The 18145-nt window shown below is 41.6% G+C and overlaps 2 protein-coding genes across 5 annotated transcripts in view; one reads left to right on the top strand and one right to left on the bottom strand.

Annotated features, from left to right (window-relative positions):
- The window catches only part of LOC118424335 (serine-aspartate repeat-containing protein I-like), a 7010-nt gene extending 4760 nt beyond the window's left edge, over positions 1-2250 (top strand). The window contains exons 5-6 of the mRNA XM_035832884.1: positions 8-1264; positions 1475-2250. Of these exons, the coding sequence (XP_035688777.1) occupies positions 8-1264; positions 1475-1537 (1320 nt within the window). The 3' untranslated portion in view covers positions 1538-2250. The remainder of the gene's footprint in view (positions 1-7; positions 1265-1474) is intronic.
- A 102-nt stretch (positions 2251-2352) lies between these two features.
- Positions 2353-17745, bottom strand: LOC118424613. 4 transcript variants are annotated; one of them, XM_035833252.1, is made up of 7 exons: positions 17614-17745; positions 10167-10308; positions 6899-7037; positions 6222-6364; positions 4716-4872; positions 3953-4207; positions 2353-3256 (listed from the first exon to the last, which is right to left on the bottom strand). In XM_035833252.1, exons 2-7 carry the CDS (start codon positions 10219-10221, stop codon positions 3169-3171), a joined length of 837 nt encoding a protein of 278 aa, XP_035689145.1. In that variant the 5' UTR covers positions 10222-10308; positions 17614-17745; the 3' UTR covers positions 2353-3168. The 4 variants fall into 4 exon arrangements, with proteins under 4 accessions (XP_035689145.1, XP_035689146.1, XP_035689147.1 ...); XM_035833253.1 differs by having other exon boundaries at positions 17640-17744; XM_035833254.1 differs by lacking the exon at positions 17614-17745 and adding an exon at positions 16828-16969.
- Between the last annotated feature and the right edge of the window lie 400 nt (positions 17746-18145).

Below are 18145 nucleotides of genomic sequence, written 5' to 3'. Positions count from 1 at the left end.
AGAACAGGAGGCTGACACAGAACAAGAGGCTGATACAGAAGAGGAGGCTGACACAGAACAAGAGGCTGATACAGAACAGGATGCTGATACAGAACAGGAAACTGACACAGAACAAGAGGCTGATACAGAACAGGAGGCTGACACAGAACAGGAGGCTGATACAGAACAGGAGGCTGATACAGAACAGGAGGCTGACACAGAACAAGAGGCTGGTACAGAACAAGAGGCTGACACAGAACAAGAGGCTGATACAGAACAGGAGGCTGATACAGAACAAGAGGCTGATACAGAACAGGATGCTGATACAGAACAGGAAACTGACACAGAACAAGAGGCTGGTACAGAACAAGAGGCTGACACAGAACAAGAGGCTGATACAGAAGAGGAGGCTGACACAGAACAAGAGGCTGATACAGAACAGGATGCTGATACAGAACAGGAAACTGACACAGAACAAGAGGCTGATACAGAACAAGAGGCTGACACAGAACAGGAGGCTGATACAGAACAGGAGGCTGATACAGAACAGGAGGCTGACACAGAACAAGAGGCGGATACAGAACAAGAGGCGGATACAGAACAAGAGGCTGATACAGAACAGGCTGATACAGAACAGGAGGCTGATACAGAACAAGAGACTGACACAGAACAGGAGGCTGATACAGAACAAGAGGCTGATACAGAACAGGAGGCTGATACAGAACAGGAGGCTGATACAGAACAGGAAACTGACACAGAACAAGAGACTGATACAGAACAGGAGGCTGACACAGAACAGGAGGCTGATACAGAACAGGAGGCTGATACAGAACAGGAGGCGGATACAGAACAGGAGACTGGTATAGAAGGTGGGGCTGATACAGATGCAAATGAAGAGTTCCCCGCAGATGGTGGAGATACCGCTGAAATGGCCGTTGAAGAATTAGAAGCCGCTGCCAAGGAGCAGCTTTCGGATCAGGAGTCCGCCACAGAAGCAGCTAGTGAAGTGCCTACAAGTGAGACAAAGGGAGAAACCACTGATGACGATGGGGGTGTTGCGGAAGAGTCTACCACAGACGACGAGGATGTTGCTGAAGAGATGATAAAAGAAGATGAAGAAGACACCAATACAGAGGAGGAGACAGCAGAAAGGGATGATGCGGAAGAATTGGAAGCTACCACAGGCGAACAAAAAGAGACTACAACAGAAGACAAAGACCCAAAAAAGGATATTACAGTGGACGAAACTTCTGCAAACGAAGATGAGTTTCCAAAGTTGCTGAAGGTGAGTATCATCTCTTTTCGTTTTACTTGTTTTGCTTTTTCAAACATAGTGCTGCTTCAACAATGCATGATCTTTATTATTGCATGACAGTGCAAAAATGCCACATGCTTCAAGATGTCTAACACATTAGCAATATACTAGTATGTTAATGATGGCACTATAGCTACATGTGAACTTGTATCTGACCTCTACCCCCCTCCCTCCCCACAGGAGTCCATGCAGGTGTTGAAGGACCTTGTTAGCAAGATGAAGGGCGACAAGACGACCCGGTAGTCACTCATACGGTAGTCTGTCACTCTATAGTCTGTTGGAAAGGTCTTGGATAAACCATACTCTGGCTAGGAAGACTACAACAGTATGTTTGTAATTCATGTATATTGTACAGAACACCCACGCTGTAGCTTAAGGCCTCCGACATAAAAACCATCAACAGTGGATTGATTGTATTCAACGAAGAACAGTTAACGCTACATCACCTTTATCCGCGGAGTATATTGCAATTTGAAATCCCCTGATAAACATTGGATATAGATTACTACACGAGTAAAGGTAAACTAGCATTAAGACTGTTTCAGAGCACCATTTTATATACTCTCGTATAAAGATGCTACCTTAAAAAGCCTGTACTGCGTAGAAGAGTGCATTCAATTGTACATTGTTGTTGTGTTGCTTTGATTTCTTTGCGTGTAATGTTTGCCGTTTTATTTTGTGAATTTCTTTCAATATATGGCACTATTTCTGTGATTGATTCCCTTTTCGTACCTTGTCAGTAAAATGAACCTGATGAGTCTGACTTGGATATAAAAGCTCCACTAGTAAGATTATCTAACCTGTGCCTTCATGTAAAAATGTATGTTTCAGTGCTGTGTATATAAACTGCAAACGAAATGTTCTTGTGTTACAATACGTACAACTATGAGACCTGCAAGTCCATTTGAGCTTCCGATCTGAGCTTCTCATGAATAAACAAAGGTTCAAACAAAATCAGCATGACTGTTCAAATGAAGTTACTTTTACAGACCTATAGTAATATCAACATTTCTAAACAGATTCATAGGGTTAAAACGACAAAGGAACCACACATAAAGTCAAGAAAGTAGCTTGTTTAATCATTATGACTGTTAAACATTTTGTTAAGCAAATATCATTCACATTGATATTGAAATTCAAGCATTATAATTAACGTATTAGATTTTGAATTGCTTTATTCAACAGATAACCGACCAGCGGCCTTAAGCTTATTCTTCATTCCATTTCTATTACATGTACAAATTCACATTAGTTAATTATCCGTAATGCTGACTGGCCATTTCAAGGCCTTACCTAGCTTCTAATTGGCTATCATCGGGCCTTTCCTTGGTGCTGATTGGCCATTCCCAGACCTTTCATTGTTACTGATTGGCCATCTTTAGGTGCCAGGCCTCTCCTTGGTTCTGATTGGCCATCCTTGGGCCTTTACTTTAGGCTGATTGGCCATCCTTGGGCCTTTTCCTTGATTATACTGTTATGTATCCGGCTTTGTATTGATACCTGTCCATATAATACAATAGTGATAACAGATTCTAGATACAATCGTATTACAAGTCCTTCTACCACACAAGTAAAGCAACCAAGAATGCTCCCCCTGGTCTAAGAGTGCCACAATGCGACACCCAGCGGTATTGACTCATCTAAAGTGAGCTGTGGTAACCTTCCAAGTTCCATCACAACGTGAAGTTCTTCTATGTCCATATCTATAGAAATGTCATGGTTTAAGAGCGCCACACTGTGACTCACAGCGGCATTGATTCACCTAAAGTGAGCCTTTATGTTGTGGTAAACCTTCCATCACGACTTGAAGTTCTTCTATATGTCCATATCTATAGAAATGTCATGGAAGTCCATGGCTATCAAAACTGACTGTGTTATTGTGATCCCGGCAGTTTCAAGTCCATGGTCACCATGACGCGGTCCATAGAGAACGTATCGGTACGTCCAGACTCCCCGGTGGACCTGTAGTTTTAGGTTAGAGCATTGAGTCAAACTTCAATAGGGCCTTGTGCTATGGTGCAAGGTAAGTGCCAAGCGCAGTCTGAGTGAGTTACAGTGCCTTATTACGTCACACAGTGGACGATCCCACTCTGTCTGAGGGAAGACCAAGAAAAGCCATGCCAGGCACGTAAAACATGCACCATAAACATTCTCCTATGCAGAGCCACGCACACTGACTATACAATATACCTCGACGCTCTACTAAAGTCTAAACCACACTCAAGTTTCCGCTTTTGTGGGCGTGGCTTCTTACCAGCTGTCGGCCAATCAGAGAATAGCCTGGTGTCTTCAAGTAAAGTCGATGCTATGATTGGCTGACAGCTGGTTAAAGGACACGCCCACAAAACCTATAATCGCAGTCAGGTTTAGCAGAGTCTCCCCAAGGTATATTGTATAGGCTATGAACGAGGCTTTGCGTAGGAGAATGACTGTACCATGTGCTTACTAAGTTTCTTACACCAAGCCATTTCATGCCTACCTGTAAGACACGTACTTGCATGCGTTTGTCTCAAACACGTACGTCACTGCTATAACGGTCTAGCTATTCAAAAAAAGAGGAAACTTGGCACAGCCAACAGACAGCCAATCAGAGAGACTCTACGTGAACCGAGTCTAAACAGGCAGCGAGAGGAATGACGTAATTATAAGCTTATTCACTGCTTTCCTCGGATGTAGTCCCAGGACGCTAGCACCACCGCGGCTACAAACGTCAGGAAGGCGGGCACCGAGACGCAGACGGCGAAGATGGAGTCAGGCGGGTCGAACGGCTCTCGTTCCCGCTTGTATTTGCCCTTGCAGTGGCCGTACGCAGTCTCGTGCACCCTCTTCAACACCTCGTCTGCTAGCAGGCTTTCCGTGTAGTTGGTCACAGCTTGGGCGTAGTCAACGCAGTCATATAACTCCATGTACACCCTAAACGTTAAAATACAGTGATTTTGTTAGAATAGATAAATCATTATACACACCAAAGATACATGGTTCATAAAACGATACGAGAAAAGTAACATGAAAACATGCCACTAGCGGGCCAAAAATCTAATCACTTCAAGGCCTCATCAAGACCTATCAACATACAAAATATGAATACAATCCATTCGGACTTTGTCGAGTTATGCTGTTCATCCACAAACCTGCATGCACACAGACACACAGGCACACACATACAGACACAGAGAGAGAGATAGAGAGATAGAGACAGCCACAGTCACAGCTACACACACACATACACACACAGCCACAGTCACAGCTACACACACACATACACACACAGCCACAGTCACAGCTACACACACACATACACACACACACACACACACACACACACACACACACACACACACACACACACACACACACACACACACACACACACACACACACACACTGATGGTAATAAACATACAAAGTTGTTTGTTCTCACCCCAACTGATCGCCCGGCCATGTACAGAGGCTGTCCTGGTCCATGGTAGCTACCTTCCCCAGGAAGACGTCACTGCAGTTCTGTAACATCCCCAGACACACGTACCTCTTACACCCGTCTATCTGCAGTGACGTCATCCGATGGACGGCGTAACTTCCTGCAACGGGATTGTGTGTGGGAGATACCATGAGGATTCACACTAATGTTTTATTAGGGGAGTTCATCGTATATGAATAACTTTCATTTGATGGCTGGGATACCAGCAATCAAATTTCTTCTCAAAGCTAACACGAGAGAACACTTAGGGCGCGTCGGGCGATCGTCGTACGATTTTGATGCCATATACCCCCTTCACATTAGGCGCGATTCGATCGGAAGACTAGTTTACGAACTCTGAATGACATTTTCGTGAGTAAGACGTCCGGTGTTCTCACGATCATCTTGCGATTTTTACGGATCGCCGGCAGTTTTCAGGAGTCTTACGACGGTCGCGGTGCAGCGAAACATGTTCTTAACATATGCGACTAGTCGAAGGAAATCTCCAAAATCGCACAGCTCGTTACCGAGTCGCAGATTGTGCGTACAAATCGTGTGTACCTTGCAAGGGTATCGGTCAATAGTCTTGCGTCAATCCAACGATTGAAGACCGATAGGCGAGCAAAGACGGGAGTCGGGCGAATCATCGAGCGCAAATCGGATGGCGAACGCCCGTCAGTTGGGCAACGTTCGGGCGACGTTCGCCCGACTCCCGTTTGTTTACAAATATTGAATTTCTGGGAATGTGAGGGTAATTCTAACATTGTGGCCGGTGTGGCAGTATGTAGACTGGCTTTGTGACACACTTTCTTTTCTTGCGTCATTTCTATTATGCCCGCGCATTCCATTCATTGGTTAAAAAGATTACGACAACAAAATAAGCAACATTTATTGATCTCTTGCCTTTTTTGAGGAACGTTTTGTGTTACCTTGTCCGCGTGCAAGAGGTCATGGGAGGTTTATTATCATAGATTTATTCACCGTCGATCTCACGAGCCTCGCGTATATGTGAGGGGGACAGTTTTGAGGCGAAAAATACGCAAGACCATCTTAAGATCTTAAAATCAGCCGACCTTCCTGCGATCGCGAAGAACGTCCGAAGATCGTATATAATGTGAAGGGGGTAATAGGAATTTCAAGCAGGCCGTGACAAAACCAACCTTCGACATCAATCTGAAACAGCATTTTGTTAACCAAGTGTGTACATTTTTCTCCACCAAAATGCCCGAGGTTAGCGATCGTACGACGATCCCACGACCTATGTGACCAAGCCCTTCATTAAATCCTTGTCACTTATAATTACTTGAGGCACTTGTCGACATCACTTGAGTACGCGAGTAAGTGATCAGCCATAAGTGAAGAAATGAGAGAGTGAGTAAAGGAATGAGTGTGTGCGTGAGAGAGTGAGTGAATTAATGAGTGAGTGAATAAGTGAATAGGTAGATGAATGACTGAGTGTTTAGCTCCCACCTCTGCCCGGTAGGTAACAGTCTGGCCCCACAGTGTCCTGATACGTGTAGAATGTCGGGAAGACTGTAGGAAGGTCTCTTAGCGAACATCCGGGTTCCTGATGTAGGACATAGCTGGAGCACAACACGAAGTCCCTGTACTGACTGGAATGATAAATAAAATCGTCGGCACATTTTGATATAGATTGATATTAGAAGTCGCGGAATACATTTAAACTTGATAGGTTCTACGTGTAACTTCGTACGTGAGCTTGAAATACCAATACCTTTACGAGCTTTCCCTGTTTTTTTATACTCCCGACAAGACCAAATTTAAAAGTCTGCACTTAGTCATTTTGTAAAATCTTCACTTTGCGGTCAAGACCGGTGCTTCAGATTAGGCTCTGATGGGGTACCGCCGAGGTCCATTATCAAATACTGATGGATTTATTTCCTATTGATTGCATCCAATTAATTCCCTAACTCTTAAATGTCTATCCCCTTGTGTTTAACACCAATGTTTGCTTCATAGAAGGTGTTACCTGAGTTAATTCATCATTACCCGAATTGTACCAAATCTCAGTTGTGAATACCCTATAGAATACTGTCACTTCCTTGATTTGTTCCATCTATTAAAGCAATGTTCCGTTTGTCATACAATACTGTCTATATGTATCTTCCTCTATGATTAAGGTTTACCTGCAGAGCAGTGTATCATTGTCCGTGAGCAGATGTTCTTCACTGCCGGGGAACACCCCTCTCTCCAGGGCCTGGATCTTCAGACTGGTCCGCTCACTGTACATACACGTGCTGCCCACCTCCTTTAGAGAAAAGGACGCTGACAAGAAGACAAAATACATTCTTGTTACAGTAGTCACAATGCTGGCCATGGAGAATTCTGCAAAATGAGGAACACTGCCAGAATTCTGGGAACCCCAACCAGAATTCTGGGAACCTCAGCTAGAGTTCTCAAGAATCCTTAAAATTCTGGAGAAGCTCCCAGATTTGACATGACACATTCTGCATTGGGAAATGATTGATATACCACCCTCTATCTTCTTAATTTCACCATTTTTACTTCATTGTCTCCATATCAGTAGCCCTGGGTCATTACCGTAGACACAATGTCTATATTTTATCTCTTTTATGCACGCATAGTATGTGCTTCTGCTGAACAGCTATCCACAAAGCTCTACCTAACCCATGGGGGAAGACCAGTGATTCCAACAGACGCCACCAAGCAATTGCGTGTAACGAAAACTATGTCGATTGTACCGATCCACTAGTTCAATAAAAGGCCTCTGGTTTCTTTTACGTCAATGTGTAGGTGTGTGATATAACATAAAGCGCTCGAATAGTTCTTTCATGTGCCATTTATCTGTAACTGTTATTGAGTACATGCATATCAGATAATCATATCATATCAATCACGTAGCCAAATAGTTACTACGTGAGAGAGTAATAATTCACATCGGTTCTGGATTTGTGTAATAATGTCTTGAATGTTAAATACTAATAATGGAGCAATATATTTTCAAAGCGTCGGTCAGGACGAAAAGGACTATGAAGATGATATATATTTTTTAATATTATGAAATTCATTGGTATTGATTGGTTCTATATTTTCCACTGTCATGCCTCACGATTATGTAGTAGAGTTTGTCAGAGTAGTCCTCTCTATTCACAGTTATGCCGTATCAGACTGTGCATCTATATCAATTCAGGCTGTTAGGCCACAGCAAGTAAATTTTATGGATGACATCAACGCGCTCAATAATTTTCGCCTGATTTTAGAAAAAAAGAAGACATTTTCCCTCTTCGGGAATGGTTAGATAGACCAAAATAGGCAAACATGTTGTGTTGTAGCCTACTTGACAAGTGATACCAGTGTACCACACTAGTACTGTATCGCTTTTACTGCGCTAGATCATTTCTTAAATACAGGAATGAATGCCTTGTTAGTTGTGATGCCACGTTTTGTCACTTCAAATATTCTTACGACGTTTATGGTGTCTAACTTGAAAATTTAGCCATCTTGTTTTTATTTACCCATCTTGTTTTTTCTCGCTATCTCATTTTTTTGCATTCTGCATAGGATGTCATCCATAAAATTTAATTGCTATGGCCTTAGCTTGGTTATAAGAAACTTGGACCGTACCCTAAAAGCTACAGACATCAGAAATGCGTTTAAAAAAGCTCCCTGCAGTTGAAAGATGCTATCTTCAACGCATGTTCACTGCCTGTTATTTGATTATTGAGTCGAGACGTCAACGTCCTATGACGAAAGAAGATCGTATGTTGTAGAATACACGAAAAAATCAAACCAATGTGACCTTTACGAAGTCAAAGTTATACGTCATACACTTTTAGGATATCGACGATACTGAGCGTAGTTCTCGCGTAGGCTATATATGATATAACGTTAGTGAAGATAACTACGTCTTCTCCTTGCTTATCGGTGCAGTGTTATGTGATTTACACCCCGGGGCATAATTCTCTCGAAAGATTTGAAGATTTCACAGTAATCTAGCGTTACACGTGCGCAGGCAGCGTCTGTATGCTCCTATTATCTCCCTACCTCGGGCTACAGTTTTCAGACATGGGTTTGGCAGTCACTATTGGTTTTTCGATCGAATTCTTGTTTGCGAAACAGGATTACTTTTCAGCGCTTGTCCAACGTTGTGTAATGCTATACACAAGGGCAGTACAAGATACGCAATTCAAAATAATCTTAATTTTCTCCCTATTAACCGTTAAAATTATGAAAGGAAGTACATTTAGACTCATATACTTCTTAAGCGTGCTAACACCAGGACGATGCCTGCTATCAACCGTTCCTTATAAGTATTTGGTTTGATAACCCTGGCCTCAGGACAGAACATGATTGCAGTCTGGTGCAATCGCGCTTTACTTTATAAGGCCACGGCAAGTGAATTTTATGGATGACATCAGTTCGCTCATTAATTTTTGCCTGATTTCAGAAAATCTTTCTTCTTTGGAGATGGTCTACAATTCCAAAATAAGTTGTGTTGTATCCTAAATGACACTAGCGAGGTAGCCATGACTGTAGTTGTAGAATTGAAACTAGTTGGATAGTTGCAAAAGTGGCACCAATATGGAAGCCATGAGTGTAGTTTCCATGTTGGTAAGTGATACCAAGTGTCACTTTTACTGCACCAGTGCACGTCTTGAATGCAGAAATGAATGCCTTGTTGGCTGTGATATGATGTTTTGTCCCTTCTTGTTACGTTCATGGCATCTATTTGGAAAACGTTGTCATCTTGTTTTTTTACCCATCTTGTTTTTTTTTCGCCCTATCTCTCTATTTTTGCTGTCTGCACAGGATGTCATCCATAAAATTTACTTGCTGTGGCCTAATCATAACACTCTACAGGTCGTTCGGCGAGGTGTACAGTAATTTCCTGTGTAGTACATGTGTGTAGGAAGGGCGTGACCCCAAGAAAGCCCTGCATTACGGTTATCTTGCAGTGATTCACACTTTCAAAATACCTTACAGCCTGACTATCGCCTCAGACTCGCAATTGAAACGAGCTAGTATATATAGCTGTACTACTAGCAACGGTTCTAATATAGTAAACTAACGGTGGTATCTCACTGCACTTAGGGTACCGGTGTGGCACTCTGGGCTTCGTAGAAGACTCAAGGAATTTCAGAGATAACGAACGAATTTTCTTACGTTTTGTATATTTTGTTGTCCTCTAAGTCATACTTTTACGTATTATGCAATATCTAAATCATAAAAAGTCGGCGAAAATAACACAACAGTGCCGCAGTGAACGAACCCCGCCGTGCGGCACCGGTGCCCCAAGTGCAGTTAGATACCATATACACTGCTTCTAAATGCAACCGAACACATTCACTGCTAAAAGCTAATGTCTGCGAAATTTTTCCAACGCATATTTTTAGAAAGATTCTGAGAAAATACTTCTAAGATACTTCTATTTACCTGCCAGAAGGAAGGAAATCAAGTTGAAGATGAAGGTGTAGTTGTTTCTTCTCATGGCGCCAGGAGTCTGTAAGGTATTTTCAGATCCTCCCGTCTTGGCAGAGAAGATGCTCAGATAGAATCGGCTCACTTGTGCCCAACCCTGCGTACATATGTGAAACGAGGAGAAGTATGATAAAAAGGTAGACAAATATTGTGCATAAAACTCAGTCACGTTTTTTTTTTGCTTGAGCTATGACTAGCTTAAAAAGAGAAAATATCAGTATAAATCAATATTATGTTTATTTGCAAGTTCGGAGGCTAATTGCAAGTACATGGTATAAGTTGCAACAAGGCAAGAAAAGGATCTGCAAAAATGTTAGCGATTTTAATGATAAAACTTTAAATCTGCAAAATGTTGGTAATTTTAATGATAAAACTTCAAATCTGCAAAAATGTTGGCGATTTTAATAACAAAACGTCAAACTGACTAAATGATTTATGTACATACATACACCATACGTACACGAGTTACGTGTATATATACATGTATACCCGCATCCTGCATAATGGACGGATCACAAGTATGTTCCTATCTTGTCTCTATCTAACGTTAGTCACGGCAGGTTAGTCTGACAGATGTTACCATGCACTGTGCATCATCTGGATGGCGTGGGTCGATAGCGGAACAGGTTTGGACAATTTTATTCGTGCTCAGGGAATAATCAAATGCCGATAGAGATGGCCGATATCGATTCGTGATGTGTGACATTATGTATGTGGATATACCTAGAAGCAAGGAGCTTTTATATCAGATATAAAGGCTCCTTGCTAGTAGTAAGCAAGGAGTCGTTGTTGTGTTGTTACCGTCTTGAAAAATGGAGGTATTTTTTTGTACGTGTGTGTCTATATATCTGTCTGTCTGTCCATCTTTGTACGTTTTTGTAGTTCCGGATATTCGGCATAACTTAAAACCTATGAATGAATTGTGATGATATTTGGTATGTGGAAAGAAGACAAATGTTAAGGTTGATAATAGGCCTCCTGGCGGCCGATCACGGTACTACAGCAAAACTTGTTGTTTGTACTGCTTCGGTTTTATGTGTGTTTTGTTTGTGGCAGATAGCTTTGGATGTTAGCAAGAAGTGGTGTAAGTCTAGCTCTTGAAGTTTGTTCTCTCTATTTCTTAAAGATAATCGTATTTGAGACCATACCATGCGGCATGCACCCTTCAACTACCATTGTGAATTATCGTTGAGTCTGTTGAGGGTAGTCTCTTTTTGGCTGGACATATTTGGTGCTGATGTTTCTACTGTATTCCGATTTTCAGACAGTCTATAGCATCTTCAGCGCAAAGGCTGGGTGACTGACAGAAACAAGATAGCTACAACATAAGCCAAAAAAGGCCCAGTTGCTAAGCCTGATGTAGAGGATGTCTTGCTTTAACTACATGGAAAAGCTACGTCTCTCCTTGGTTACAAATGCCGTACCGATAACGAAGCGTGTGATTGTCATTCTCCGAACATAACCAACTATATAAACATTAACTACGTCAGTTCGTAGCCAGAAATATGGCATCAGCTTTCATCTGGTGGTAAATTTGTCTCTGTCGTCGGAGAAGAAGTCAATATTTTGTCTCGGCTACATGGTGATTTACACATTATAGTAAACCGGTAATGGTAGAGTTTCTCCAGTGGATAACTACAGGCAAGACTAGGGACAATTTCGATTATTCGCAGTGCAGATGAGGCCGTTAATTGCAGGATTGATTGGCATTCGTTTTGAATGCAAGACGTACATAGACCATTCTGAGCGCTCTTCAAAGAAAGATATAAGACTGTTTGCCTATGAGGAATGTATAGAATTAGTATATATCTTTATAAATACATACATATGCGCGCGCGTTTTATGTAAATGTTTGTATGTGTACACGTTTGTTTGTGTGTGTGTGTGTGTGTGTGTGTGTGTGTGTACATGTGTGTTTGTGTGTGTAACGTTACATGGTCGTGTGTGTGTGTGTATGTATGTGTGTGAGTGAGTGAGTGTGTGTGTGTGCACATGCTAATGCTTGTGTGTGTGTGTGTGCATGTTCAGTGTGTATGTGTATGTATGTGTTTGTGTGCCTGTGTGTACATGTTTGTACGTGTATGTGTGTTTGTGTGTACATGTTTGTATATGTGTGTGTGTGTATGTACGTATGTACATGTGTGAGTGTGTGTTTGTGTTTACATGTGTGTGTGTGTGTGTGTGTGTGTGTGTGTGTACGCGCGCGCGCGCGCGCGTGTGTGTGAGTGTGTGTGTGTGTGTGAGTGTGTGTGCAATTCTTCTCCTTTCATCAGAAATACAAATATCTTCATCTTAAAATGCTCGAATATTCAGTTAATTAAATTCTGAAAGATTCCATTTGAAAACATTACAATAATGCAGATACAAAATATTGCTACAAGAGTCACACTTACGTCCTATTACAAATCCAAATCCACACACATGAACACGATACATAAAAATGTGAGTTATATCGACATATATCCATGAATGCTCGCGGCACCAAACATCTATAAACATACTGTGTAATTACCATTTGTATACATATAGACATATACTGAATATCAGTCAGCTTATAACATCCCTTAGTACCTCACTACTATCTGATCTTGTCAAATATCAGAATACATTGTGGTATATGGATGAACGAAAGCTTCATTCCAATCGACACGGTTGAATGAAAGCTGTCACACCCCTATATGTTTCCGCATTACTCATACCATTAACACGTCAGCACCGTTTAACCCATGCCTTGTATGTCTTAATCCTAAAATAGACGTACCTGCAAAAGAGCCAAGCTTCTAAGCCTGTCCCTAACCCCTGTGGCACTGTCAGTTCATTCCTTGAGCAGTTCGCCACTCTCTGGGCGTTTCTGAAGGCACTGTTGTCTCTACACAAGACACGTATCTTTAATTCTCCCGAATAAGCATGGCATTTTCTGCCTACGTACCGGTAACATGTTCGACACTGGGGGTTCCTACGCCGTGGGTGTTAGAATAATTCATGAGAAGGTTCTATCTCGGGAAGTGGACGTTAATCAGAGGCTACTTTGTGCATTCATTACCACGGAATTTCTGACGTCACATTTGTAGTGTTTCTTACCTAAAACATCTAGATTTTTTTGCTCTACATGGGCAAAATAACAATATTTTTACTTAAGGATTAAAGCAAGAAACCGCTGATTAGGTTTCAGATATCTATTACCTTATTTGAGAACATTACAAGTTCGTGACAGCTACGCTTGTAGCCTATAAATTATACATGTGCCCTATCTAAAGAACGACCTTTAACGTATTAACGTTATATCGATTAGATGGAAAACACCTGTTCTGTGTTTTCACTTTTTTTGTAATACTGTAATATGTTTTTTTTTCTTACACCTGGGGGTTGATTCATAAACTACACTAAAGAATCGTATAGTACAGTACGGTTTGCTCGAGACTGAATTTTTGGAGCTTCATAATTCCTTTCAGCTCTAAGAGTTGTGGGCGGTATGAATGTTGATTTACGTCTTTACGTAAAACGTAGCTGGGAGTTGATAACAGGAATTTTACTTGCATGGAGAGCAAGCAGCTGCAGATTTGAATATGCATATCTCCCAAGTTCAGATTACCCTCTTAGGACAAACGTTAATGCGTTTACAACTCGACTATACGACGCATAAAATTCACCAGTCTGGGAAAAGTTACTCTCCAAGCAGAGGCTAGGCTTCGGTTTATTTTCGACGCCTTTCTGTATGTTTTATCTGGCTTTCTATTCTGTCCGGTTTTAGTTTTGTCCGAAAGAATACGACAAAGCAGAAAGCCCGAAACAAGTCATGTCCTAACCTCTGCTTGGAGAATAACAGCAACTAATTTTTAGTATAAAACTACATACACTTTACACATTGAAATGTTAATTATACCTAATTGCTCCACTATCTTTATTGCTACATGTAAGGTCACCGATAAGTTCTAGTTCTAGTTCATGGTCAAATTCCTGGTAGGAACAAATAGTCAAGTTCACAGTCACCCAGGTGAACTTGAATAAACATCACCTATGATTATAGCCGCACTATACTGTTGAACTATTGAGGCATTATACATGCCAACCGTGCCTTATACGTCTCCCTGTGGTGTTTGGCTCGGAATGAGTGATAACCAGTATGAGAGAGACGTGTTTTTACAGATACCCTAGGGTACACAGTTTGTTAGCAATAGTGTCTGTTCAGAATATAGATATATTTGTCTAACGCGGAAGAATATTAATGTTTGCTTTCATGGGGTTTTCGTTACGGGGCTATAGACAGTAGCATTTGACAAAAATGGGGTGAAGAGTTGTCCATGATAGCTAGCCCGTGGAAAGAGTAAATGATGCCCTAAAGGTGACCAAACTCTCGTGGCGATTTTATTCCCCTTATTAGTCAGTGTAGTCACTAGAGGTCAAGGTAGAAACTAGCAGAATGTTTGTAACACTCTAGGCCGATGTGACAAGGAGCTGTGTGTTGGCTTGGCAAATCTATATTTGTTGTAATAATTTTTGTTTTCTTCGACGAATTTTCGAGGAGTGTTCTACTGTCTCAGAAAAAGAAGTCAAACCCGATACAAAGGAATTTAGCCTAGAGCAGTTGCTGTCATTTTTGTCACTTGCAATTAGCCCTCGGGCAATAACTTGCAATAAATTTATCAATTAATATACACGTCTCTTAGCCCCAAAGTCTAATGAGTTTTTGCCTTGAACTTTTGCTGAGCTGCTGATTCATCCCACTGGGTTTCCCGGATTATCATTGGGTTTGGCAACCTTTTGGGCAGATAGAACATCATTAGGAAAGAGGTAGAACTGTTGAATAAACGTTAGGCCACACTGTGTTTGTTATATGGATGACATCCAAGCGAGCGTCAATTTTCGTCCGTGTCAAACACAAAATGTTTACAATCATACTGTAAAACGTACAAAAAAGCTGCGAGGTGATCAAATAGATGCCGTTAGTCGCAAAAATTGATATTGATGTACAAGTCAAAGACCAAAATAAAGAACTTATTTGTGTGGCGGGCCAAGCTCTGCATGTCCAGTCTTTTGTTCAACCTCCCTGACCACTAAGATTTGATTTTGAAGGCCACTTTTTCCTTACACGTTTTTCAACATGCACGCATCAGTCTTAGAGTGCATAGGGGGTGTCATCCATATGATAAAATCAGTATGATCCAGGGTTGTAGCCAGCCTGAAATCATTTTCAGTCCCCTTGATTTTGAATGGGAATCCTATCGAGCACCGAAGGCATGGCGTGACGTTGTGCGTCATTTCTAGGGGGTCTGGGTTCCAGAAAATTTTTAAATCAAGACCCTCTGAAACACTATTTCCTGCATTTTGAGGTGCAAATTTTGCTTGTAGACTAAGCTGTTCAATGGCATTTGTTTTGGTGAAGAAGAACACATGGATTTCAGTTTTTTTTTATATCTTTACATATCAATTTTTGTCTGTCCCAGGGGATGGAATGGGGAAAACTTTTTTCAGTCCCCAGCTGCAAAATACCTTCAAAGGACTGAAGGACAGGTGCTGGCTACAACCCTGGTATGATCTTATATTCCAATAGTAATGATGAGACACACAGCCTCCTTGGCTGCGTGTTTCAGAAGATAGCAGGCACATTATCCAGCATTCTTCCCTAGTGCACAGCAAATATCCCGAATGGAACGTAAAGTTTACTGGCTTTCAAAAGTATGAAGATACAGCAAAAGCTTCTTCCGTTCTTAATGCTATACTGCAGCAGTGATTATAATCTTTTCTGTATAAATACAGTACTCTACTCATCTATATTTACATCCTTTCATAAGTTGTGTGGAGACTGCAGAGAGTGCTCTATAAGAACATGGTTTAAGAAAGAAGCTTTTATCTGGTAAAAGCTCCTTGGTATAAGCTGCCAAGGTGAAGATCTGATCCTCAGAATTGAAGCACTGACCTGTAACTTGAAAGAGGCTTTCCCCGCATTTTTACTGAATGAATCTCGTGACGTGAATGTATAGATAATATTGCCACGACTAGCGAACTAAGGACTGTACCATTTAGAAAGTCCAGAGAGGGAAGGGCAGTATGAGTATCCGGTTGCTCCAATTGAAGTTCAAAGGCAGGAACAGTTATGTGAAGGGGTGTGAGTGTAAGTGGGGACGGCTGCCTTCTCTCAAAATTGCAAGCAGAACTAGCCTAAATACTGAAAGACGATACAATAGATAGCACACATGTATATTGTCGTCCCAGTGTATCTGAGATTGGGCTTGAGAGTTGGAGGGGCCTATAGTTAGCTTATAGACTTTTTCTGATGACAGAAAAAAAATCACACGGACATAGACACTGTCTTGTTAGGCTTTCGCCCCTCAATCCCCCCACCCCCACCCCCTCCCCTAGGATAGCGAGTGCTACTCCCCAAGCAGAGGTTAGACTTTGGCTTGTTTTGGGCGTATTTTAGGCGTTTTATCGGACTGTCAATTTTTTCCCTTTAGGCCTGCAAACAAACGAATCTACTGAAATAGAAAGCGAGCGGACATAAAAAGAAAAAAAAAAAAACACGAAAAAATAGAAGCCCGACAAAAACGCCAAAAAAGACGCCCCTAACAAGCCAGAGCCTAAGCCCTGTTAGGAGCGTAAGAAAAGGCACACATACCCATTGTTACTTTTGTTTCGAAACTCGGATTGTAGAAAATCAGTTTCCGTATCGACTGTAGGAACTTGGACGAAAACTGCCCCCTGACCAGCCTGTTCCCTCCGCCATCATTTATCTCGATGGAGAAGTCAGACCTAATGTGACGCATGGCTCTTACACGGCCGTCGTTACCATGGCAACTATTCAGACCCCGGCAGCTGACCCGGCCGCGCGCAGTGCCCAGTCCTTTCTTATGCAGTTTCTTTTTTTGAAACGGCGAGCGCGCCCATACAGTACCACAGTAGCCTGAAAACCTATTTGTCCTAACAAAACAAGAAAGTCTAACGGACAAAACCGTTGTGTTACAGCTGTTGGTTATATCTTGGCTTTCCTACACATTTTGTACTGCGTAACTATAACATTTCAAATTCAAAATGCCATAACGGAAGAATAGTCTATTTTCGTTTTGAACTACATTGCGCTGTCCCCATCCTTGCTAATCTGAGTTCGTGCATGTGTATAACCTGTAATTTTTCTCTGAATACGTTAACACTATAACTAGAGCCACTCCGAATAGACATAACATAGACGAATGCCACCTTCAGAAAATGCAATATATACATATGAACTGACGTGATCATATTAACCATTCTTTCCGTATGTCTCTAATGCAGATCAACCAGTACATGAAATCATTCATGACAGACTTTCGAATCGATGCATTATCCAGCTAGATGTACAAGTACATTAACGTGTTAGTTTATGAAAGTAGAAGGAAAATATGTAGTTCAAAGAAAAGCTACATACGCAAGTTCAGTTTTGAGTCGTCCTACCGTGTTGTAGACCACCACAGTTGTGAAGAGGATGTTCCTTACATGACTTCCATTCTGTATTCTCACATCTCGCGCTCACAGTGGCTGCTCGCTCTTCATTATCAATGGGGGCGGGTCATTATACAAAGCGGGGCATGAAGGATGGACACCCCTCAATATAAAACGTGCAACGTTACGTTAACTTACTGTGGAAGTGCATTGCAATGTCAACAAACCTGGATATGTATCAGAGTCTTTGTAGGCCTTTCATGAAAAATGGAGGCATTGTCTTATTTTAAATTATTTAGGTGTGTGTGTGTGTGTGTGTGTGTGTGTGTGTGTGGTGTGTGCGTGTGTGTTTCTGTGTGTGTGTGTGTGTTTGTTTGTTTGTGTGTGAGTGTGTGTGTGAGTCTGTGTCTATGTATCTGTTTGTGTGTTTGTGTGTGTGTGTGTGTGTGTGTGTGTGTGTGTGTGTGTGTATGTCAACTTAAGTTGCTTGCTGTCAATTAATTAGGTTCTTTACAGTA

Source organism: Branchiostoma floridae, chromosome 10 (genome assembly GCF_000003815.2).
Source record: "Branchiostoma floridae strain S238N-H82 chromosome 10, Bfl_VNyyK, whole genome shotgun sequence".
NCBI classification, from domain to species: domain Eukaryota; kingdom Metazoa; phylum Chordata; class Leptocardii; order Amphioxiformes; family Branchiostomatidae; genus Branchiostoma; species Branchiostoma floridae.
Note: the sequence above shows the minus strand (reverse complement) of the source record. Positions and strands in the feature narration are given on the sequence as shown.

Bases quoted from the DNA above. Each gene is read 5' to 3' on its own strand.
- LOC118424613 (XM_035833252.1), bottom strand. From the start codon at position 10,221: ATGAGAAGAAACAACTACACCTTCATCTTCAACTTGATTTCCTTCCTT. The intron at 7,038-10,166 runs GTAAATAGAAGT...TCTTCTTGTCAG, and splicing joins GATTTCCTTCCTTCTGGCAG to CGTCCTTTTCTCTAAAGGAG. The intron at 6,365-6,898 runs GTAAACCTTAAT...TTATCATTCCAG, and splicing joins AATGATACACTGCTCTGCAG to TCAGTACAGGGACTTCGTGT.